The 20,927-nt window shown below is 42.7% G+C and overlaps 1 protein-coding gene across 5 annotated transcripts in view; it reads left to right on the top strand.

Moving 5' to 3' along the window:
- Window positions 1-20,927, top strand: part of ITPR2 (inositol 1,4,5-trisphosphate receptor type 2) — a 1,367,642-nt gene that overhangs the window by 479,466 nt on the left and 867,249 nt on the right. For all 5 annotated transcript variants that reach the window (XM_069228605.1, XM_069228604.1, XM_069228603.1 and 2 more), the window contains 5 exons: window positions 11,885-12,004; window positions 12,098-12,283; window positions 13,248-13,499; window positions 18,854-18,998; window positions 19,388-19,538. In XM_069228605.1, the coding sequence (XP_069084706.1) occupies window positions 11,885-12,004; window positions 12,098-12,283; window positions 13,248-13,499; window positions 18,854-18,998; window positions 19,388-19,538 (854 nt within the window). The remainder of the gene's footprint in view (window positions 1-11,884; window positions 12,005-12,097; window positions 12,284-13,247; window positions 13,500-18,853; window positions 18,999-19,387; window positions 19,539-20,927) is intronic.

Raw genomic sequence — 20,927 nt, 5'->3', positions numbered from 1 at the left:
TTTAGAAAAACTGGTCACAAATTGTGCATTGACTTTTTGCAAACGAATCTAAATTTGTGAAACAGCCTATGTACTTGTAGGTCATTTCACAAAATGTTGTAGTGTGCCTAGATAATGTATATTAATTAGGCAGGTGACAAATTGTGATCCACTATGAATTGCAACAGTTACCGGGCTTGCAAGGGACCACTACCACCCTGGATACATTTCAAAATGGAAAACTTTCTTTTTTCTTCTACTGGCCTCATTTCCTCTAAGAAGACGGGGATTAAAAAAAAACTTTAAAAGCTTTCATTTTTGAAAATCTTCAGTCAGAGTTGGCAGTGGTCACATGTACCACTTCCTACTCCATTTGACGTTTGCACCACAATCAGAAAGGGCACTGCTCCCTATTGGGTCTGTAACATATCAATGGTTTGCATCTGGAATTCGGATCAGATTGCTGCATTAAGTATTAAACTGCAATTTGGACTGGACACCCACAACGTACCCCTTCCAAATTTGCATTTTGGTGTCTTTCTTGGCCCATTTTAAGACTTAGTAAAGTTGACAGGCTTCTAATGTGGATTTTGTACATATCAAATAATTTTTAGTGGTTACAAAGCCTCTGATTTTGCAAATAGACGTGTTTGTGACCATTAAAAAGTTGAGTACATCTGGCCCCTCGCCTTGGAATGTTTACGTCACAGAACCATTATGAAATTCAAGAAGCTGAGCTATGTTTGGCAAATAAAGACTGAAAAACATGCTGTAGCTGATGACTTTTGACATATGCATACATGAGTGCCCTTTTTCCGCATACCCAATAGGGTTTACAACAAATATGAGTAGTGTCCCCTCATCAAATATTTTAAAGATTAGTTAGTAAATTAAGATCATGGAACCTAGCTATTGACCGAGATGACTAATTCCAAACAGAGAAAGGGCAGCAGCGAAAGGACATCATAATACTGACATCTATCGAAAACAAATAAAACCATTGATTTTTGCGAAGCACATTTAAAAAAACTGTACACAATAATTACATTTGCATTAGATAGGTTTCGGAAAATTGTTCTAACAGTGCAGACAAATAGAAATGCAGCAGAACCTATAAATAAGAAGTTTAGTGTGTAGCTGAAATAGATAACAAGAGGAAACAGGCAACAGACCTAGGCTCAATAGCAACAAACACGAATGTGAAATTGTCGCATTATGAAGTATACAGATTTAGGAAGGTCGTGGCAAGTTGGTAGTGCTTATGACTGAGCTAATTCCAGTTTCAGTTACTGGTATCTTTATCAGGGCATGTAAATAACATCTCAAGCTACAAATGCTGTCACAAACCATGCTCAGTAGTTAGTTGGGGTTGGACAGCAGATCAACAGCTATTTGCAGAATATAGAAACAGAGCTCCAAAGGAGGCCAACGTTTGTTGTTTGCGCGTTCACTTTACAATGCTGCTCTTTTTTCATTTAAACAATGATATTTTTATAAGCTCAGTGCTTTTATTTCTGCGGTCATCGCTCCAGTTTTTTTCAGTCATCCTCTCAATTCGGAATCAGAGCTGCTACTTTATCTACCGTAAACCCATGACACAGTTTTTCAAAATGCATTTTCAAGGTTAGGTTTTTCCAAGTTTTTTTTTTATTTATCACAGATTTTCTTAAATAGATTTTGAGGCACAGAAAAGCATAAAATCGCAAACACGTTAACAGAACAATGAAAGGGAGCAATGTACATAACTATGACACAAAAATAGAAAAAATTACACATATAATTGTTATGCGAGAAGAGGCTAGAGCCTTAGGACCTTATTTCTGGTAACAGGTGTAGCAGCTCTTAAGTACGTGGCCAAAGTTTCTGAAATCGTTGAGTTCAGGCATGAGACTCTAAAATACGTTAATGCACTCAGAATTTGACTTGTGAAGAAGCAGGGCACAATACAAGTTAACTTTTATTGGACCACCATTGTATGGTTGAAATCATCAAGATGTTTGCAGAGGTAACCACTTGTTGAATTGACACTTTGTGAGATTCCACCAAGGTGTATAATCCTTCAATTTCAGACTTTACACCTTTCTTGTGTCCTGCGTTCTCTTTTCTTGTCTTGGATGACTTCAACAATGTGCCTACTATAAATCGGGAATTCTTTTTAAGCATGATGGCCTCTTAACAATACAAGGTCGAAATTCATTGGGGCTCATACACATGGGTGGGTGTCCCACTAGGTCAGCAGAGGACCGCCACCAGTGCAATGTAGAAATATCTTTAGGGATGTGGGGGTTGTTTAGCTGATAGTGGCTCCACCAGTGTGGTAGAGGTCATTTTGCGTAGGCTTTCATTAATCTAATGAGACTACAGGATTTGGGTGGCAGAATCACTTGCACTTTGGGGGGCGGAGTCTGAACCCACTACAGGTGACACCTGTCAACCTAATCCGGGTTTTGCTCCAGTTAACTGGCAGTGCCCCATCTCCACCTAAGAGCAGGGATGACTGGGCAGCCGAGTGCATGACACAATTGATTCCTCAGGGAAATCGTGGTCACTCAGATCGCATCAGTTTCTCTCAGTTGCATTAGTCCCACATATACAAGGACAATCAGAGGCAGTATATATTTCAATAAGGTTGTAATGAAGCAACTGCATCTTAGATAATAAAGCATGTATTGCAATAACTAGGACAATGAAGCATGACAGGATTACAATTGTGACAAGGGGAGTAAAGCATAAAATAACACTACCATATTGTCACCAGAATCATTAAAATAATTCCTACCTAGGCTATGCTAGAGCACAGCATGTAAAGCTCTAGTTCTGCCTTTCAGGTTCCCCTGGGAACACACCATCCCTCATACCCGAGTAAGAGGCCTGTAGTCTACATAAGCAGCTGTAGCGAAGCGTTCAGCAATCAGCATATAAGTCGTGGTCATCTGGCTGGAATCTCCCTCCAACGTACATGGGTCAAAGTAGTGTTTTTATAATATAACAGCTGATGTTCCAAGAAAGAATCCCTATGTAGGAGTGTGTATGTTTCTATGAACACTAGAGACAAAGCATTACCCCATTTGCCGGCAACCTATCTTACTGCAGCCTTGAGCACAGAGTGAAAGAAATGTCTTGTTTAAGAACGCAGTGCTGACCTAGGCAAAGAACAGCTAGATAGAGAGAAATAAAACAAGACAGCAAATGTGGCTATTTTTAAAATAAGCGAAGCTGAGTAAAGTATATCTAGGTTAAAGTGCACAGCGGCAGGCCTAGTTCGCTAAAATAACATGTCTGAAGCTATAACTAAAATGGCTACACAAGAGCACATTTGGCAAAATGGAATGAAATCAAAATATACACAACCTTTACATGCTAGGAAGTTTTCTCCCAGCACATTGGTGGAGTCGGGGTGCTTGAGTAAGGGATTTGTTAATTGTTTTTTTTTCTGTTTGCAGCCACTATTGATGATTGTCCTCTAAAAGGAGGAGAGGGATCTGGGTGTGGCAGAATGGGACAATTGCCGACTTAAAATAAACTCTAAGTGAGGTCCTGAGTATCCACAAGGTTTTTAGAGAATGTCTTTTTTGTAGCCAATGACAACAGGTATTTGCTGGTTTACATTGTACAATTATGCTTTCCTGGTCTTTACGGTCTTCTGAACAAACTGTTCCAGGTTCTGCTTTTGAATTATCCATGGCAAATTATTTTTTTGTTTCTTTGTTGTAAGAATCTCTATGATTAATAGCTTGTAATTTTAGTACCTTTTAATTATTATTAAACATCTTTGATCTATGATCATTTCTTGCATACTTTTGAGTTTAACTGTTTGCCCATTCTACTTAATTTTCAATGCATTATTTCTTCTAAAGCAGACCCCAGGGTCACACTCATTAGGAATGTATTGGTTGGAGCCATAAATGGGGTGAATTGGGAGCTGGTGGTTAGGGTGTCGCTTACCTGTGGTGGGTGAACAGTAGTCTCCTATAATTGTGATGTTTAAGCAGAGCAATGAAACAAACCTTAACTAATCTGAGCTTTAGATTTTCAACTTTGAAGATTCAGAAACATTGTTAATTCTTTATTTAATGATTAAGATTGTAAGGACAGTGTTTGGATATAGTGATTGTTAACAAAGTTGAAATTCTCCTTAGACCTTAGTTGTCGGAATCTACCTACTCTAGGAATCTTCCCTTGTGTTCTTTATTTAGTTTAGGAATATACTCATGTTCACAAACATTTATGCCTTTAGGTAATTTCTTATTTTTCTCTGTTTCTTACTCCCATTTACTCCAAGTGTCAAAATCTCCTCGTTCTCTTCAGTCCCTTACCTGGTTTATCTGATGTCATATAGTCCTCTGACTCAACCTAAGCCTTAAGAGTAGACAGGAGTCTGTGACTTGTTGGGGGGAGCCAGGCAGCATTGCCATGAATGCTATCTCTTATATCAAGGGCTACAAAGGGGTTTACCCATCTCAACACACATCACCTCAGCACTACAAAAAAGTGGTGGTGTACTGCAGGGGTAAATTCATAGACCAATGTTCATACCACAATCAATCAGTTTCCTCCGAGATGAAGCTTGACTCAAACAATTCCTTAATTAATTAAAAACATGAGTCTGTCCACTTATCGGTTACCGGTTACCATTCCTTCATCTTTAAAGATCTCTGGACAAAGATAATACAACAACACAAATTACAGCATACAAAATAAAGCATCATCACTTTTCACATCATTGAAATATCTGCAGCACATTGGAAAGTTCATTATCAAAAGGAATGTATCCCCTTGCTTCCTTGCTGTTAATAAACACAAAGTGTTTGCATATTTAGACCAACTTGCATTCCACTGAGAGGTAGTCATAAAATAAAGTATGTATTGGACAGTCGTCTCTTAGAATTCCCTTTATGACTGTACTTTTCAGAGCTATATTGATTTTATTGGACTCCTCCAATTGTAACATCAACAAATTTTGGCAGTCCTTAGGAAAGCCCTCCTCCAGTCTAGGAGGACTGGAGAACCTTAACTTGTACATAACCAGTGCTAAAGTACCACATTCATAATCCAATCTCTGTGCTTCATTACCCACTAGTGCCTTAGGAAACTCAGTGTTTTGCAGTGGGGAGGCCTCCGTTTGTTTGCTGGAATTGCTAACATTTTCAGCCAGGCGATGGCCACAGGCATGACAACAGCAACTTCTTTGCTAACCGTTTTGATGCTAATCGACCCTCAAACCACTTTTGAAAAGGATTTAAGAACTGTTAGTCAGATACTCATTCTCCAGATACTCATTCTCCACGGAGAGGCCATGTTTTTGCCATTTTGTAAAGTTTTTAATGTCCCAAGTAGTAACTGATGTGGTCTGTGATGTAGGTATGTTTCAGGTTTGTGTCCATGTTTGTTCACTGCTCCTTGATAGAAGCATACCTTCCTTTTTATTTCAATGTGGTAGTATGCATTTTAGCAGAAGATATCTGATAGAGACTTCTAGTTGCAGATTCCTTACCTCAGAATTTCCCCCAGGCTTCATACTGCATCTGGAGATTTCTTTTCAAGCAGTACCCTTGCATTCCGTCAGGTGGTGTCAGTCAACTTCACATCTGCCGTTGGCGTCGTGGTCGTCGTGATAACGTCGTCGTACAAAGACGCCACCCCGGTGCACTGACGTCAGTTTCTTTTTCTTTCTGCACCACCATATGCACAGATTCGGAGAAGAGCTACCCTCAATTGTTTTTTGACTGACTTTTCTACCTTTTTGTCACAGTTTTTGACTACTTAGTGCATCAAGATGTCTTTCCATAGGGCCAGATTCAAGACATCTGATTCCTGTCACCGCATGATGTCTGTGACGGATCTGCATCTCGTGTGCTTGTGGTGCCTGGAGTGCAACCACAACCCGAAGTCATGCTCCGAGTTCCGGACCATAAACCCGAAGGCTTTGAGGGAGCGATCCCTAAAGCTCACGGCAGCCCGGCTCTGCGTCACTCCCGGTCTCATTTGAGAGGAAGGTCACAAGGCCGCTTGCACAGCCATCACCACTCGTCCTCCTCCCACTCCAAATCATCAGGACATTCGGGTCACAAAAAGAAGTAGTTGAAGAAAAACAAACTTTCTTTGATTTCACCCCGTCTCTTGGATGATGCAATGCAGAAGGAGCGTCAACGTTCATCTTCGGAGCCTGCTTCTGGGTCGGCTCTCAGCCTCCCAGAGTATCTGGGAGCCAGAGCCACTCCTGCCCAACCGAGAGAGTTTTATGAGGCCATTTGCCTCATTTTTGGTCAGACCGACCCTCCTGTGACGCCATTGGGCCCAGTAGGGTCGGAGGGGGACCCCTCTGGTTCCACATCAGCGGCTTTGGCCTCGGCTCGGAAGGGCACCCCAGGATCCATTACCAGATCCATACTGGCCCAGTCATGCCATTGTGACCTTCCCTGGTGACGGTAATGATGTTAACACTTCTGACACTGGTCAGGCCCATGATCAACATTGATCCCATACTTATTTCCGACTCTGATCTGGAGCTGGAACAAAGTCGCTCGACGCCGATTTCGTCTTTGACGGGGACTATGTTCCCAAGATTGGATCCTGACACTTATACTTGTGGGTTCACAGAGTACGGAGGGGTCGCTCGACCCTTTAGAGTTCTAGCTAGAAGATCCTGAAATGGACTGGTGTCAAGAATTAAGCAAAGCCAGTGGTCTTAACACCTTCCCTGATGCTTTCTACCCCTACCGTGGCTATTTATTCAGTGGCGGTGAGAAGAGTGTCCGAAGTCCTGGGCTTCGAGATGCCTTTGGTGGTCGTTAGGACTAACCTCCTGACTGATGTGCTTCAACCAGGGGCTTTCACAGCAGAACCCCTTTTGCTCTTTAATGAAGCCCTTACTGATGTCCTGCTGGGGACTTGGTTTAAACCCAGCACAGAGGCTCCTGTCAACAAGACTGTCACCTGCCGACATTGGCCTGCGCCTAGCGACCCTAAATTCCTGACCCATCATTCCACATCTCAGAGTTTGGTCATCCAGGCTTCTTCCTCTTCTGGCGCATTCTCATCCGCACCCCTGGATAGGGAATCAAAACGATTGGACCAACTTGGGAAGAAGTAGTTCTCTTCCTCCAGTGACCACATGCCTTTGGGGCTGCTATTCCCATACTTTATGGGATACAGTTGCGAAGGTGGTGCCACAGGTCCCAGAGGAGTCATTCTCTCCCAAGCTGTTGCTGACGGGAGAGATGAAGCCAAGTTCACGATTCATTATGGGCTGGTCACGACCGACACATTAGGCAGATCAGTTGCGTCGATGGTGGCCTTGAGGCACCACGCTTGGTTGAGGTTGTCTGGCTTTCGGGGGATGTCCAGCAATAGCTTATGGACATTCCCTTCGATGGCACTCGTCTCTTCGGAGTCAAAGCAGACTCAGAGCTCGAGCGCTTTAAGGAGTCCCGAACTGTGGCTCTGTGACAGAAGTAGGTTGTGGTTGTTATCCCGCTACTTTTTGGTGCCCAAGAGGGCCGCCTCCCTATCCTAGACCTCCAGTCCCCCAATCTCTTCCTCAGAAAGTAGAAGTCCAAAATGCTAAATCTGGCTCAGGTCCTATCTGCCCTGGACCCGGGAGACTGGATGGTAGCATTGGATTTGCAGGATGCCTACTTTCATATTCCTGTCCTGCCTGTCCACAGATGTTACTTGTGGTTCGTGATAGGTCATGAGCACTTTCAGTTTACTGTGCTTCCATTTGGCTGTACCAGTGGCCCTCGAGTGTTAACAAAAGTGATGGCAGTAGTCGTAGCTCATCTGAGCTGGCTAGTGTTTTTAGACTTCCCCTACCTCGACGACTTGCTGTTGAAGGCGGACTCACCCTAGGCTGTTATCTCCCACCTCCAGACTACGGCAAACCTCCTGCATTTGCTGGGGTTCAGAATAAACATGCTGAAGTCACACCTGACTCCCTATCAGACCCTCCCTTTCATTGGAGTTGTTCTGGACACAGTGCCGTTTTGTGCCTATCCTCCCAAGAGGGGGGTCAAGAATATTCAGGCTATGATACAGATGTTTCAGCCTCTCTCCTGGGTTTCAGTGAGAATGACTCTGAGGCTATTATTTCTCATTGCCTCATGCATTCTGCTGGTCACAACAATGCAATTTGTGGGCTGTGCAGTGGGACCTGAAGCTCCTGTTGGTGCAGCATTAGGGGAATCTCTCTGACATGGCCCAGATCTCAGAGGGTACTGCCCAAGATCCACAGTGGTGGCTTTCTAACAATGATTTAATCAATGGCAGATCCCTCTCCCTTCCCCAACCATATCTGAAGGTAGTGACAGATTCATCACTCCTAGGATAGGGTAGCCACATGGGGAGGCAGAGAGGAGAGGCATCTGATCTCCAGTGGACTCCAGGCTCCACATCAATCTTCTGGAGCTCAGGGCGATCAGGCTTGCATTGAAAGCATTCCTTTCCTCTCTCAAATCGAAAGTGGTGCAGATGTTAACAGACTACACCACCACCATGTGGTAGTGCAACAATCAGGGTGGAGTGGGGTTGTGGACCCTTTGTCAGGAGGCTCAGAACCTCTGGACATGGCTGGAACATCAGGGCATAACTCTGGCGGTTCAACATCTGGTGGGCTCTCTGAACACCGGAGCGGACAAACTCAGCCATCAATGTGTGGTCAATCATGGATGGCATCTCCATCCGGAGGTGGCACAAGGTCTCTTTCAGCAACTGGGACAGCCTTGGTTAGATCTGTTTGCCTCTGCAGAGAATGCACAATGTCAGATGGTTTGCGGGCTGGAGCTTTCAAGGCGGCACTCGCTTGGCATCGCTTTTCATCTATACTGGCACTCAAGCCTCTTATATGCCCTTCTGCCAATACCACTTGTACCCAGAGTTCTCAAGAAGATCAAGAATAATCGGGCCCAAGTAATCCTTCTGTCTCCGGACTGGGCACGAAGACTATGGTATCCCGAGTTTCTAAGCATAGCCATTGATCCTCCATTCAGACTGCCTCTTCGGGAGGATCTTCTGTTTCGGCAGCAGGGGACGTTCTCCACCCAAACCTGTCCAGTCTCCGCCTTCTTGCGTCTAGATTGAGCAGCAGCAGTTAACAGCTTTCAACCTTCCAGCCAAAGTCTGTAATGTTTTCCTGGCAGCCGGGCACCCCTTGAGGTTATCTGTCTGCCATCTCTGCTTTCCTCCGATTACCAGATCAACCGTCCTTTTTTAAATCTCTCATTTTTGGGAGGTTCCTCAAGGGTCTTACCCACATGTTTCCACCTACCCTGTTCATATTGCCCCAGTGGGATTTGAACTTGGTACTCATCTAATGTGTGCTCCCTTTGAGCCCCTTCAAAATTGTCCTCTTCTGCTTCTCACTTTCAAGACAGTTTTTCTTGTAGCAATCACCTCTGCTCAAAGAGGTAGTGAGCTGCAAGCTTTTTCTTGGAAGCCATCCTTTATCGCTGTCCATCCTGACACAGTGGTGCTTAGTAACAGGACCTCTTTCCTCCCTAAAGTGGTCACACCCTTTCATGTAGCCCTATCCATTACCTTGCCTACTTTTTACGCACTCCACGTCCTTCTCATGAAGAGGAGAGACTCCACAGTCTTGATCCAAAAAGAGCAATGGTGTTCTACCTCAATCATACCAGACTTCAACTCTTTGTTGGTTATGTGGGTGCAAAGAAAGGTCGGGCAGTGCAGAAAAGGACCATCTCTAGATAGGTTGTTCTCTGCATCAAAATGTGCTATGCTTTGGTTAAGAAGCAACCCCCTGAGGGTTTGTAAGCTCATTCTACCAGAGCAACTGCCACAACCACTGCGTTAGCACGCGGAGTTCGAATTCTGGATATCTGCCAGACAGCAAGATGGGCGTTCACTAAACTCTTCTTCCTGGACAGTCATGTCCACAGGGACGGCTGCTTTGGCATTTCAGTCCTGCAGGACTTCTTAGTATGATCTTGATTTGCAGACTCATCTCTGGTGCGGTATTGTGTGGGTATCTATTCTAAGGTAAGGAATCGGCAACTAGAAGTCTTTATCAGATGAACAGGTTACTTACATTTACTAACGAATTATCTGGTAGAGACATATTCTAGTTGCAGATTCCTTACTCACCCACTCATCCTCCCTGCTCTGTGAACTGATTTTTAGGGACAAGGACTGTCTTTCAGGGCCCTAGTTCTGGCACACCAGTCTCACTGTTCTTCATGGCTCTGTGCTTCTGGTGTGGAAAATCGTGAAAAGAAACTGAGGTCAACGTGCCAGGATAGCGCCTGTATACGCCTGCGATTATCATCACGGCGATCGTGACACCAATGATGGACATGGAGTCGACCAACACCACCTGACGGCGCGCTGGGGTACTGCTTGAATAATAAATAAAAAAATCTCCTGATCCAGTCTGGTGCCTGGGGAAAATTCTAAGGTAAGGAATCTGCAACTAGAGTGTGTCTCTAACAGATAAATTGTTACCAAAGGGAAGCAACTTGTTTGTTATGTGTAAGCAAAGAAGGAACCAGGTCAGGAAGTGTATTGGTGTGCACATCCAGCAGAATGGCCATAGTTAGTGGACCCTAAAGTTGCCTCTTAGAGGTTCAGAGATGGAGCATCAGTATTGGTACTGTTGTTTATGAAAAGGTTTTTCCTACTTGCATGGTTGTGTTTAGGAACATAGACCTAATAGCGATTCTCGGAGGAGGAATGAAGATGGTAAATGGAAGGACTGAAAAATTGTCAAGTAGTAGTACTAGGTGGTTGAAGTAGCTCGCGAACGATTGCAAAGAAAACAACCTGCTCGACCCATCCCAATCCAGCTTATGGCTTAATCACAGCACCGGCCACGCATGCAACCTCAGAATTATCCTGGACACCCAACTAACCACGGAGCATTACATCAACGCTGTCACCTCTGCCTGCTTCCACATTGTCTGCATGCCCTGCAAGATCTTCCGATGGATCCCCATCTGAACCAGGAAGACAGTCACCCAGGTCCTCCTCTCCAACCGACTCATCTATTGCAACATACTCTACGCTGGAACAATGAAGCAGCTCCTGAACCTCAACCAGACCATCCAGAATGCAACAGTAAGACTCATCCTCTACCTCCCCAAAAGAACCTCGCCTTAGGGTGCTCCAGTGGCTCCCTGTTCAGCAGAGATGCCTCTTCAGGCTCCTCGTGCATGTCTACAAAGCTCTCCATAACTCCGGACCCATCTACATCAACAACTGCCTGACATTCCACCAACCGACCAGAGAACTCCGCTCATTCACCCTCGCACACATCCCCCGCATCTGTCGCCACCACTGTGGAGATCACTCCTTCTCCCAAGTCGCCGGCAAGTCCTGGAATGACCGCCACCTGTGCACCTCCCCTTTGATGGATTTCAGAAAGCAGCTCAACACTTGATTCTTCGACCTCCATCATCTTCCTGGCTGCGGCTCGCAGAAACCCTCCAGCACCTGAAGACCCCCCGGGTGCCAAGCCTCGCTCTGCAAGACTCTTTGATTGATTGATTGATTGAGTGATTGATTCAAGCACATTGAGCTATCTGTTGAATATTTGTTGAGGCAGCAGGATTGAATGTAATTACTTGTAGCATTTTTTTTTAAAAGAAAGAAGTATAAAATATCTCTGCCCTATAGCTCATACTTCCTGTTACCTTCTAAAGTTAGGTTAGTCTGAATATGCCATTGACTGCCTTGATACACTGTAATGAATTATCTTTGTGTATTATCAAAAACAGCTTACATAATGTAAATATAAAATACAAAGCTGATAGCTTTCCCATTCAGATATAAACTACCCTTTCCGATGGTATTTTACTTTAATTGTTTTTCCAATTCTAACAATATTCAATGTCCTCATATTCAGTGTGATATTCTAACCTGTGATTTTTTGTTTTTTGTTTTTGTTTGCTAGATTCCTCGATTACTTGTCAGACCTGTGCGTATCTAACACCACAGCAATACCAATAACTCAGGAGTTTATATGCAAGTTTATGCTAAGTCCTGGGAATGCTGACATTCTTATTCAAACCAAGTACGTATTCAGATAAGATATCAGTGAAGTGTTCAGCATGTTCCCACTGTAGTGATAGCTCTTGTGTTATTAACCTGGTTTTATGTTTTTTAGGCTCATTTCTATGCAAATAGACAACCCTTTGGATTGTTCAGTGCTCCAGGATGATATGGATGAGGAGGAGGTCTGGCTGTATTGGATTGACAATAATAAGGAACCTCATGGTAAAGCTATCAGGCACCTTGCCCAGGAGGCCAAGGAAGGCACCAAATCTGACTTAGAAGTGCTAACCTATTATAGGTAAGAATGATTGAAATCTAAACACAAGTACAATTTCATGTCAAGTGTGCTATTTATATTCATTAACCATAATGGCAATGATGCCAATATTAAACATGAAATAAATTGATGATCAAAGTTAGTGTACTAATACTGTCAGGCAGGCCACATTAATCATGCAGGAATAAGAATTAGAGGGCTGTGACTGTCCCACGCAAATAAGAGATGAATAACCCCAATTCAGAATTACACAGCAAATATTACGTTAAGTATTACACAAAAAAGATAAGAAGGTCTCCAAATCAGACTATTGTTTATCAGATCTAAATCTACCTCCAGATGTGATAGTATGAGGTAACTATGTATTTAGTTATGAATTCTTATTGTGATTAGGAAAATAACTCTAAAGCAACTCAACAATATCAAATATATAGCAAAATGCAGCTATTGGAGCACACCATTGCTACTTCCAAATCTAAGTAAATAATGCTGTTATTGGGCCTACCTGAATCCTTCTATCTTAAATATTATTTGTAGCGATAAGCAATATAATATATAATGCATAAGTCATTTACAGCGTATGCAAACCTTGGTACCTGTGTTAGGCATTGCTAAGCATAGCCCCTAACTATTACACAATTACATTTGTAAACAGTTGTTCATAACTGTATTAGTTGCATAATCACTCAAAACCCTCATCTTCAATTCCAGTAGATACCATTCCCTGACAAATGTAATATATTGTGGGGCTTCTACACAATTCTAACATCTTTTGTAAAATTCAAATAATTTATTAAGTGAACAGTCACAAATTTGTGATTTATGTATTGTAGATCATGGTTAAGAATGCATGCCGAGATATAATTATATGTCAGTTTGAAGAAAACCATGATTTATGATATCCGGAATGGCAAGCAGAATTATTTTTTTCTTTATTTATTGTAAAATAATCTTCAATTTCATTTCTTTTATAACTTACTTCTAGATATCAGTTGAACTTGTTTGCAAGGATGTGCCTTGACCGCCAGTATCTAGCCATCAACCAGATCTCCACTCAGCTTTCTGTAGACCTCATCCTTCGTTGTATGTCTGATGAATGTCTTCCCTATGATCTGCGGGCTTCGTTCTGTCGCCTCATGCTTCACATGCATGTCGACAGAGATCCTCAGGAGTCTGTCGTGCCTGTGAGATATGCAAGGTTATGGACAGAGATTCCGACCAAGATCACTATTCATGAGTAAGTGAAATTTATAACTCAAACATATGCATCTTCTTAATCTTATTATGCCCCTCCTGCAGGAGCAACACTTAGTGCTGTTAGTTCAAGCAATTGCACTCTCAGGTTTACTGTATTGTACAGAAATGTACTCTGCTTTGTTTAATGATTTGTATAATGGTCATAGTGCATTTCTGATTTGCAAAGCAGTGTTCACATTTGGGTGCCGACACAATTGTTCAGATACAAAATGCGTAATATAATAATATGTTTTATTTAGCAATGGGCTCATGTAAAGATCTCTCACATGAGTTATAGTACAATTCACATACACAGAGACGGAATTCTTATTTGTGTTAATTGTATTTTGGGAGTAGTTCTCACTAACGCAATAATGCACATTGTTTAAAATCTAATGACTGCAGCACTGATGTTTGTAAATGCAGCAACAGAATTCACTGACCATAAAATAAGCATGTTGATGTATATTCATGCATGTGGAATTGGTTGCAGTGTATGGCTAATTTGCTTGTGCTTATGACAAATAATCCAGTGTCTGTTTCTTTTTTGATATGCAGCTGAGATTTCAGTCAGTTTAACCAGCCAAACTCTTAATGTGAAAATAAATAGTTCAGCTGAAACACTGCATATCTCATAATTTGATGGGGCTGGTAGCAGCTGTTACAGACCACAGTGGAATTAAGAGTCCACTTAGAATGAGGGCCTGAATGTTTGTACTGGATTTTATTTACCCATGATCATAACATTGGTTTTAGTACTTCTAACACTATTACCCAGTGTGAGTTGAGGGACCCACCAGGGATGTCCTCTATCACCGCTACTCGGTGCCCTAGCTATGGAGCCGCTGGCACACAGCGGCTACGTCAGCCGGCCAGCAGTGGGGAATACTAGTGGATGTAGACATGCACATTGTCTCACTATATGTGGCTGATGTGCTCATTTATGTGAGGGACATTAAGGACAGAATCCAGGAGGTTGCATAGATATTGGTGGCATGTCAGAAGGCATCAGGATTGGGGGTTAATTGGGTTAAGTCGTGTGTCTTTCTAATAGAAGAGCATTGCCCCCACAAGAAGTTACAGTTGGTCACCACCCAATGCGATGAGAGCCCCACGCGTTTAAATAGCTGGGTATACCCAATTACCACGCCACACAAAATGTAATAGATGACAATCTTACCAGAGCCATCTCCTCTCTGCACTCTCAAATGGCCTTTTGGAACGAGCACTCTGCGCTCACAGTTCAAGGAATGGTGATGCTGTACAAAATGGTAATGTTCCCCCGCCTTTTGTATTTCTTCAATATCCTACTGCTCTGTATCCCATGATCTACCATCCATGCCCTTCATGCAATGTTGCGAAAGTTCACATTGAACTGAGGCTGTCATCGAGTAGCTTTGTGTACATTACAGCTGCCGGTGGACAGAGGAGGAGTGGGTGCTCCTAATTTTGAGTTTTATTACATAGCGGCGCATGGAGGCAGATTTCTGAATTAGGGCGGTCATCGGTGACCCATGCACAGGTGCTGATTGGTAGACTATTGCTTCAGTGTGCAGACCCTCCTCGTGAGTATAATGGCCATCTGCACATTGCATGTGATAGCTACCGCAGGAAACTGCAACTTATGCCAAATATCATCCCTGCAATTCGACTGACTTTTATTGAATCATTTTGCGCATTGATCGGGAGTGAGGGCTCGGTGGCCTGGGCTGCAGCAGAAGTGGGGACTTAATGAGACCTGTTCTGTGACAATGTACTTCTCCCCTTTGAACAGTTGCAGGTGGACTATGCATTACCAGCGGGACATTTCTGAGCTTATGGCAGGTTAGTGGCGAAATTGGGTAGGCTATGGCGCATCACTGACACAGAGCCTGACCAACATCTAATGCGATTCACATTATAGGACAGGGCTGTAGACTCATCACATGATTCACAAAGGTCTTGGCCCACACCACTCAGCACCCTTTCCAGTCACTCCGCAGGAGATGGGAGCAAGATGTGGGGTGGAACCTTATTTCCAAGGAATGGGACAGAGTATTACTGTACTGTAGGTTGTACCGCAACGCTAAATTTCAATATATCCAGCATGACTTTCTCCATAGGGCCTACCTTACCCCAGCAAGCCTTCATTAAATGTTTGGGTCCTCCTCTCACTGCCCCCGGTGCTGTGCACCCAATGCAGACATTTTGCATATGTTTTGGGGCTGCCCAGCGGCCACTGCATTTTGGGGGGAGGTCACAGAGGCACTATCTGAAGTAACTGGCTGCACCGGCATTTTGACCATTTATGGGGTATTGTTTACCTCTTCAAGCAGAAAAAAATCCCAACAGTTGATGAATCAGTTTCTATATTTGGCACTATTGATAGCTCACCACTTAATAGCCGTGCATTGGAAGGCTACCATACTTCCCAGCCTACAATTTGGGTGTGCAGCAACTTTAAAATGGGGTAGGGCAGAGGCTGTAGCGTTAAGGTGAGGAGGTTGTCAAGACTGCGCAGAATACCTATTGTGGCCTCATAGGATGCTAAGCTGAGCGAGCTGCCGGTCTTCCAGGATGCACTGCCCAATTAATTGGGGGGCCCGGAAAGGTCGGGCTGCCCAGGGCTGCTGTGTAGATCCCGCTGGTAACCACATTGTCGACTGTGCAATCGTCTTCACCTGCACAGTGTGCATGGCACGTGCTCTGGGATAGAGGGGCAGAGAGATTGTAATTTGCCGTCACTCACAGAGGGAGATACCACCCGTACAGGCAGGGGCAATGCCACTGAGGATAAATGTATGGTTATATTTGTACATGTACACGAGGAGGGTACAGCGATATGGAGTTCTCAAGTTTGACATGGTTTCTGGTCATAGAATGGACCAGATCAGCATGCTGGTAGTTATATATGTATGCATATATTGCTTGGGATTATTATAGAAAAATAGTACTTCTAACACTATGTATCTTTCATAGTGTACAAATAAATGATTGCCCTATTAGAGTATGCTTAAGGTTTGTGACTGATGCTTCCATATATGCTCATTGTTGTACCATATTGTTTAAATAATGTTGGGGCCAAAACATACCCTCACATTACTTCTCTTTTTACTGTTGTAGATTTTCTGCATATTATTGCTTTGCCAGATTCATCAGCCTTGTGTCACTTCCCGCTGCTTGCATGGTTCACAGATTTAGTTACTGGTTGCACCTTTCAAAAATAGACACTTTCTTAATATTAAGGATCTACTGTTTAATTTTATGCTTTGAGGTTTTGGAATTCTAGAAATTTGATTTTGGTGACTTCAGTTAAGACATCTATGGTCCAGTGGCCTAGTCGTTAGTGGGTAAATTTTGTAGTATTAGACGCACTCGGAGATGGGATTGTTCCGTTTCATAGAATATTATTAAAGATCAATATGCAGGGTTCCTCTTGACAGACATTGCAATTGCAAGGGTTTTCTTTATTGCCTGTGGGAAAATATTACATTGTTGTAAGAAATGACAGTATTATTTGAGGGTGGGGAGAACCCACCTCAAGAAACAATCACATTCCTTTTCAGGGAGTACCACAGAAGTTGCTAAATAAACATGTGCATTATTTTCTGGTAGCTTGGCACAAAGGAGTCAGGTTTAACTCAGAGGCAATGTGTACAGTATTTATGCAGTACTCAAACAGTAAAACACAAAGCAAGAAAAATCCCAAACCAATTTTGAAAAATTAAGGCAATATTGTTATAAATAAAATGGCACCAAGTCGAAACAAAATGAATATGTAGTTCCAGAGATATGCATTTTTAAAGTTTGAATTAAAAATAACCCCAAAAAGCAGAAAGCACCAAACGGGGTTATCTGATCATGCTAGACGAGGTCAAAGTCAAAAGCTAAGGCTCACTGCAATGGTTTGCCGGTTATATACAGGGACCTGGTCCGTCGGAGTGGAAAGTTTACCTTAGTCCATCCAAATTGTTCTGGAGAAAAAAGTGGTCATTGAGGAGTCAACAGAGCAACGAGCTGGATCTGAGGCAGGGCTTGGTAACTGCAGGTTGTTGAGGAGCGGGGTCCTGGTGCAGTCATTGGCGAAAGCAGGAAAGCTCTGAGCTGACGTTGAGGTCTCAACAACCATGGGTTGCTGCACAGTGTCAGTCACAATTAAGCCCTCTACATTCAGACTTAGAAACTTTTCCGAAGTCAGACCTCCTTCAGTGGGCAAACCAGCAAGCTGAAGCAGTCTGGCAATTCGATATAGACAGCTGTGGCTTCAACGGTAAACCTGATCTCTGTCAGTTCTCTGGGCAGAAAGTTCGAAAATAGTTTTTAAGTGCCACTTCTTGCAGTTTGGAGACAGGAGGAGTACACTCTTAACACCAGTCAGGGGCCCATGACCTGGGGATATCACTTGGAGATTTGGACTCTCTCCAATATAGGCCAGCAATAGGGTCCAAGGTAGGTCCAAATGGTACTTGCTAGCTGTGCAGATGCAGGAAAAAGTCTCTGGAAGCATTTATGCCCCTGTAGCTCAAACAAGAGGTCAGTCAGCTGAACTGTGGGGCACTTCTGGGGTCCTGGCTGCAAGGCAAGCAGGTCCAGACGTCCTTCAAATTATTCATACAGCAGGGTAGTGCTTCTTCTGATTCTTCACAGCTCCAAGAGTATTCTGAGGAAAGGTCTGTGGGGTCCATTTTTATGTCCAATGCTAGCCCATGGGTGGACGGCAGACGTTTGTCCTGCCCAAAACAAGTTTTGGTCAGTTCCTCTACCCAAACTGGAGTTGGTGCCAACATCATGAAAAAGACAAAGGAGAGGCCGGCCTAGGAGTTAACTTCATCTGCCAGTGACAAGATAGACATTCTTTGAAGCTCAAAAAGGTTCTGGACATGGCCCCCACACCATCCTGTCAAGAATGGAGTCCCAGGAAAACATTTTCAGCTAAATGTAACACCTTTATTTACCTACAGTGTTGAATTTCCCAGCACTGTGGTTTGTGTTTATACATATATGGCTAATTTCCAAACAAGGAATTATTGAATTTATTTTAGATTTTTTTGTCATTTAGTTACTTGAAGAATAGGACTTGTTTCAACATTAAGAGCTACACTTTATTTTTTTACAAACAAAAAATCAGCTGCACAATTAAATATAAGGGTAATCACAACAAGGGAGATACAAGAAAACAGAAATTGAAACAACTGTTTCCTTTGCAGATTTATTCTAGAACGCACATTGTGTAGGTAGATAAACTGAAATACAAACGTTGTAATCTTAATCTGAACATATAATCAAACTTCTTGGAGGAATGCCTCTTTGTTGATTCTATCTTTTGCGGTGTAGTTTCTTACCTAGCCTGTGTAAAATATTTGCCTTTCTTCTTAGATATGACTCATTTACAGACTCCTCAAGGGATGATATGAAGAGAAAATTTGCTCTGACCATGGAATTTGTAGAGGAGTACCTTAAAGAAGTTGTAAATCAGCCTTTCCCTTTTGGAGACAAAGAGAAAAACAAACTTACATTTGAGGTATTTAGATGTTGTAAACTAACTTTGAAAACATGTTTACATTTATTTGGAAGACTATATTGTGTTTCATTTTTAGGCCTTGACCGCTACAGTAACTCTTACTGACTTATGCCATGTGTTTGCAAGTCTTGAGCTATCATGTTAAATGCACATTAGGTCTGTTACCACAGCCAACCTCAAATATACATCCACACATAAATCCTAATATATATTTAGCTTGTGCATTCATAGTCAACAACTCTAGATGATGTAACCCTAAAATTAGTTCAATCAAGAAATTTCCTTTTGTGGTAAACAGTAAAATTAACAAAGAGGAATTAATGCTTGAAGTATGTAGTTAGTGTTTTCATTTATAGCAATTTTCACCTATTCCCCATCTTTTTTACTAGGTTGTCCACCTAGCTCGGAATCTGATATATTTTGGTTTCTACAGCTTCAGTGAACTGCTACGGCTAACCAGGACACTATTAGCTATTCTGGACATTGTACAAAGTCCAATGTCATCATATTTTGAGCGAATGAGCAAATTTCAGGATGGAGGTGAGGATGCTGTGGTGACACGATGATTCACATTCAGTCCATTTTGTTAGAATTGTTATCATGACACTGTAGATGTAAAATATAGGCATTTTTAATTGTAATGCTAGATTATGTTTGTGATTGCAGATATCTGTGACATTGCTACTGTTGTGCTTCAGAATTTTGACATTGTTGAGGTGCCATTGCTACAGGAGACACAGCTCACAGGAGCAGTTTAGAATTAAGAATGTCTAAATGAATGTATTCAATGATCTGCAGGAACATTAAAATCCAACACCAATATTATTATAAAACATATATATTGAATGTGATGGAGGAATGCTTTCACTGATTGAGTCCAGGTCATAGCTTTTAGAAAGAAGGGCCTTGAAAGCAATATGCTAAATATATATTTAAAGAAAAAAGTGATTCATGAATGTTGTTACAGTGGTAGGGATTGCCTTTTGAAACTACTTCACTCTCAAGCGACCAATGATCTACATCTGGATCCTTTGCTGCTATACCATTAGATCTGCCCATATCAGAACATTACAACAAAACTTCACGCCCACCCTAACCCCAACTGGGTTGGGAGTAGGCTGGAAGGGGAGCGAGGAAGGCCCCACGCATGTATGTAATCAGTTCGGAGGGACCGTTAGGTGATGTTATTTATGATCTGTTATGTGGTAACTGATGTGGAAGTGCATGGGCTTTACCCAATATATTCATAAGGTGAGGGCCTCCTTCAGTATGTCAGTCTCTGGTCATCATTTGTCTGGGCTTTGAATTATTCGAACTAGGCGTCCCAAGTCAGGGCAATTGGGTGCCTTCTCATATCTCTGAATTCTTCCCATCGCAGTGTATGTTCTTCCACTGGACCCCAGTGGAGGACTTCCTCCCGCCAACTAGTCCAGTACAGAGCATGTTGAAACTTCCAGCGTCTTGTGATTTATCGTTTGTCCAGCAAAAGTGTAAGGTTGATAAAGTTTTATTCTGTTTAGTGCATGGATATGTGCTCAAGAGGCAGTGTTCCAGTTTGGGGTCCCCGCTGATTCTGTCAGGAATTTGCGAATCTCATTCCAGTGGGATCTGAGGGAGGGGCAGGCCTATATCACGTGTAACAAATCTATCTGGTCTGAGGAGCACCTAGGGCAGTTGGAAGTTACCACCGGGAAAAGTTTATGTAACTTTTTGTGGTGTAAAGTAGGACCTGTGCAGGAACAAAAATTAGATAAATTTAAATCTAGAGTTGCATGGAAATAATTGTGTGATATGCTGTTAGGAAGTGCATTCTTTATCATTCACGGCTCGGCCAAGGTCCCTCTCCCAGGTTATGCAGAGGGGTGCTAAGGAAAAAAGTAGATGCGCATGCAGACCTCTGTATAACCATTTGACCAAATATCTCCCCAC

The sequence above is a fragment of the Pleurodeles waltl genome, chromosome 4_1 (genome assembly GCF_031143425.1).
Source record: "Pleurodeles waltl isolate 20211129_DDA chromosome 4_1, aPleWal1.hap1.20221129, whole genome shotgun sequence".
In the NCBI taxonomy this organism is placed as follows: domain Eukaryota; kingdom Metazoa; phylum Chordata; class Amphibia; order Caudata; family Salamandridae; genus Pleurodeles; species Pleurodeles waltl.
Note: the sequence above shows the minus strand (reverse complement) of the source record. Positions and strands in the feature narration are given on the sequence as shown.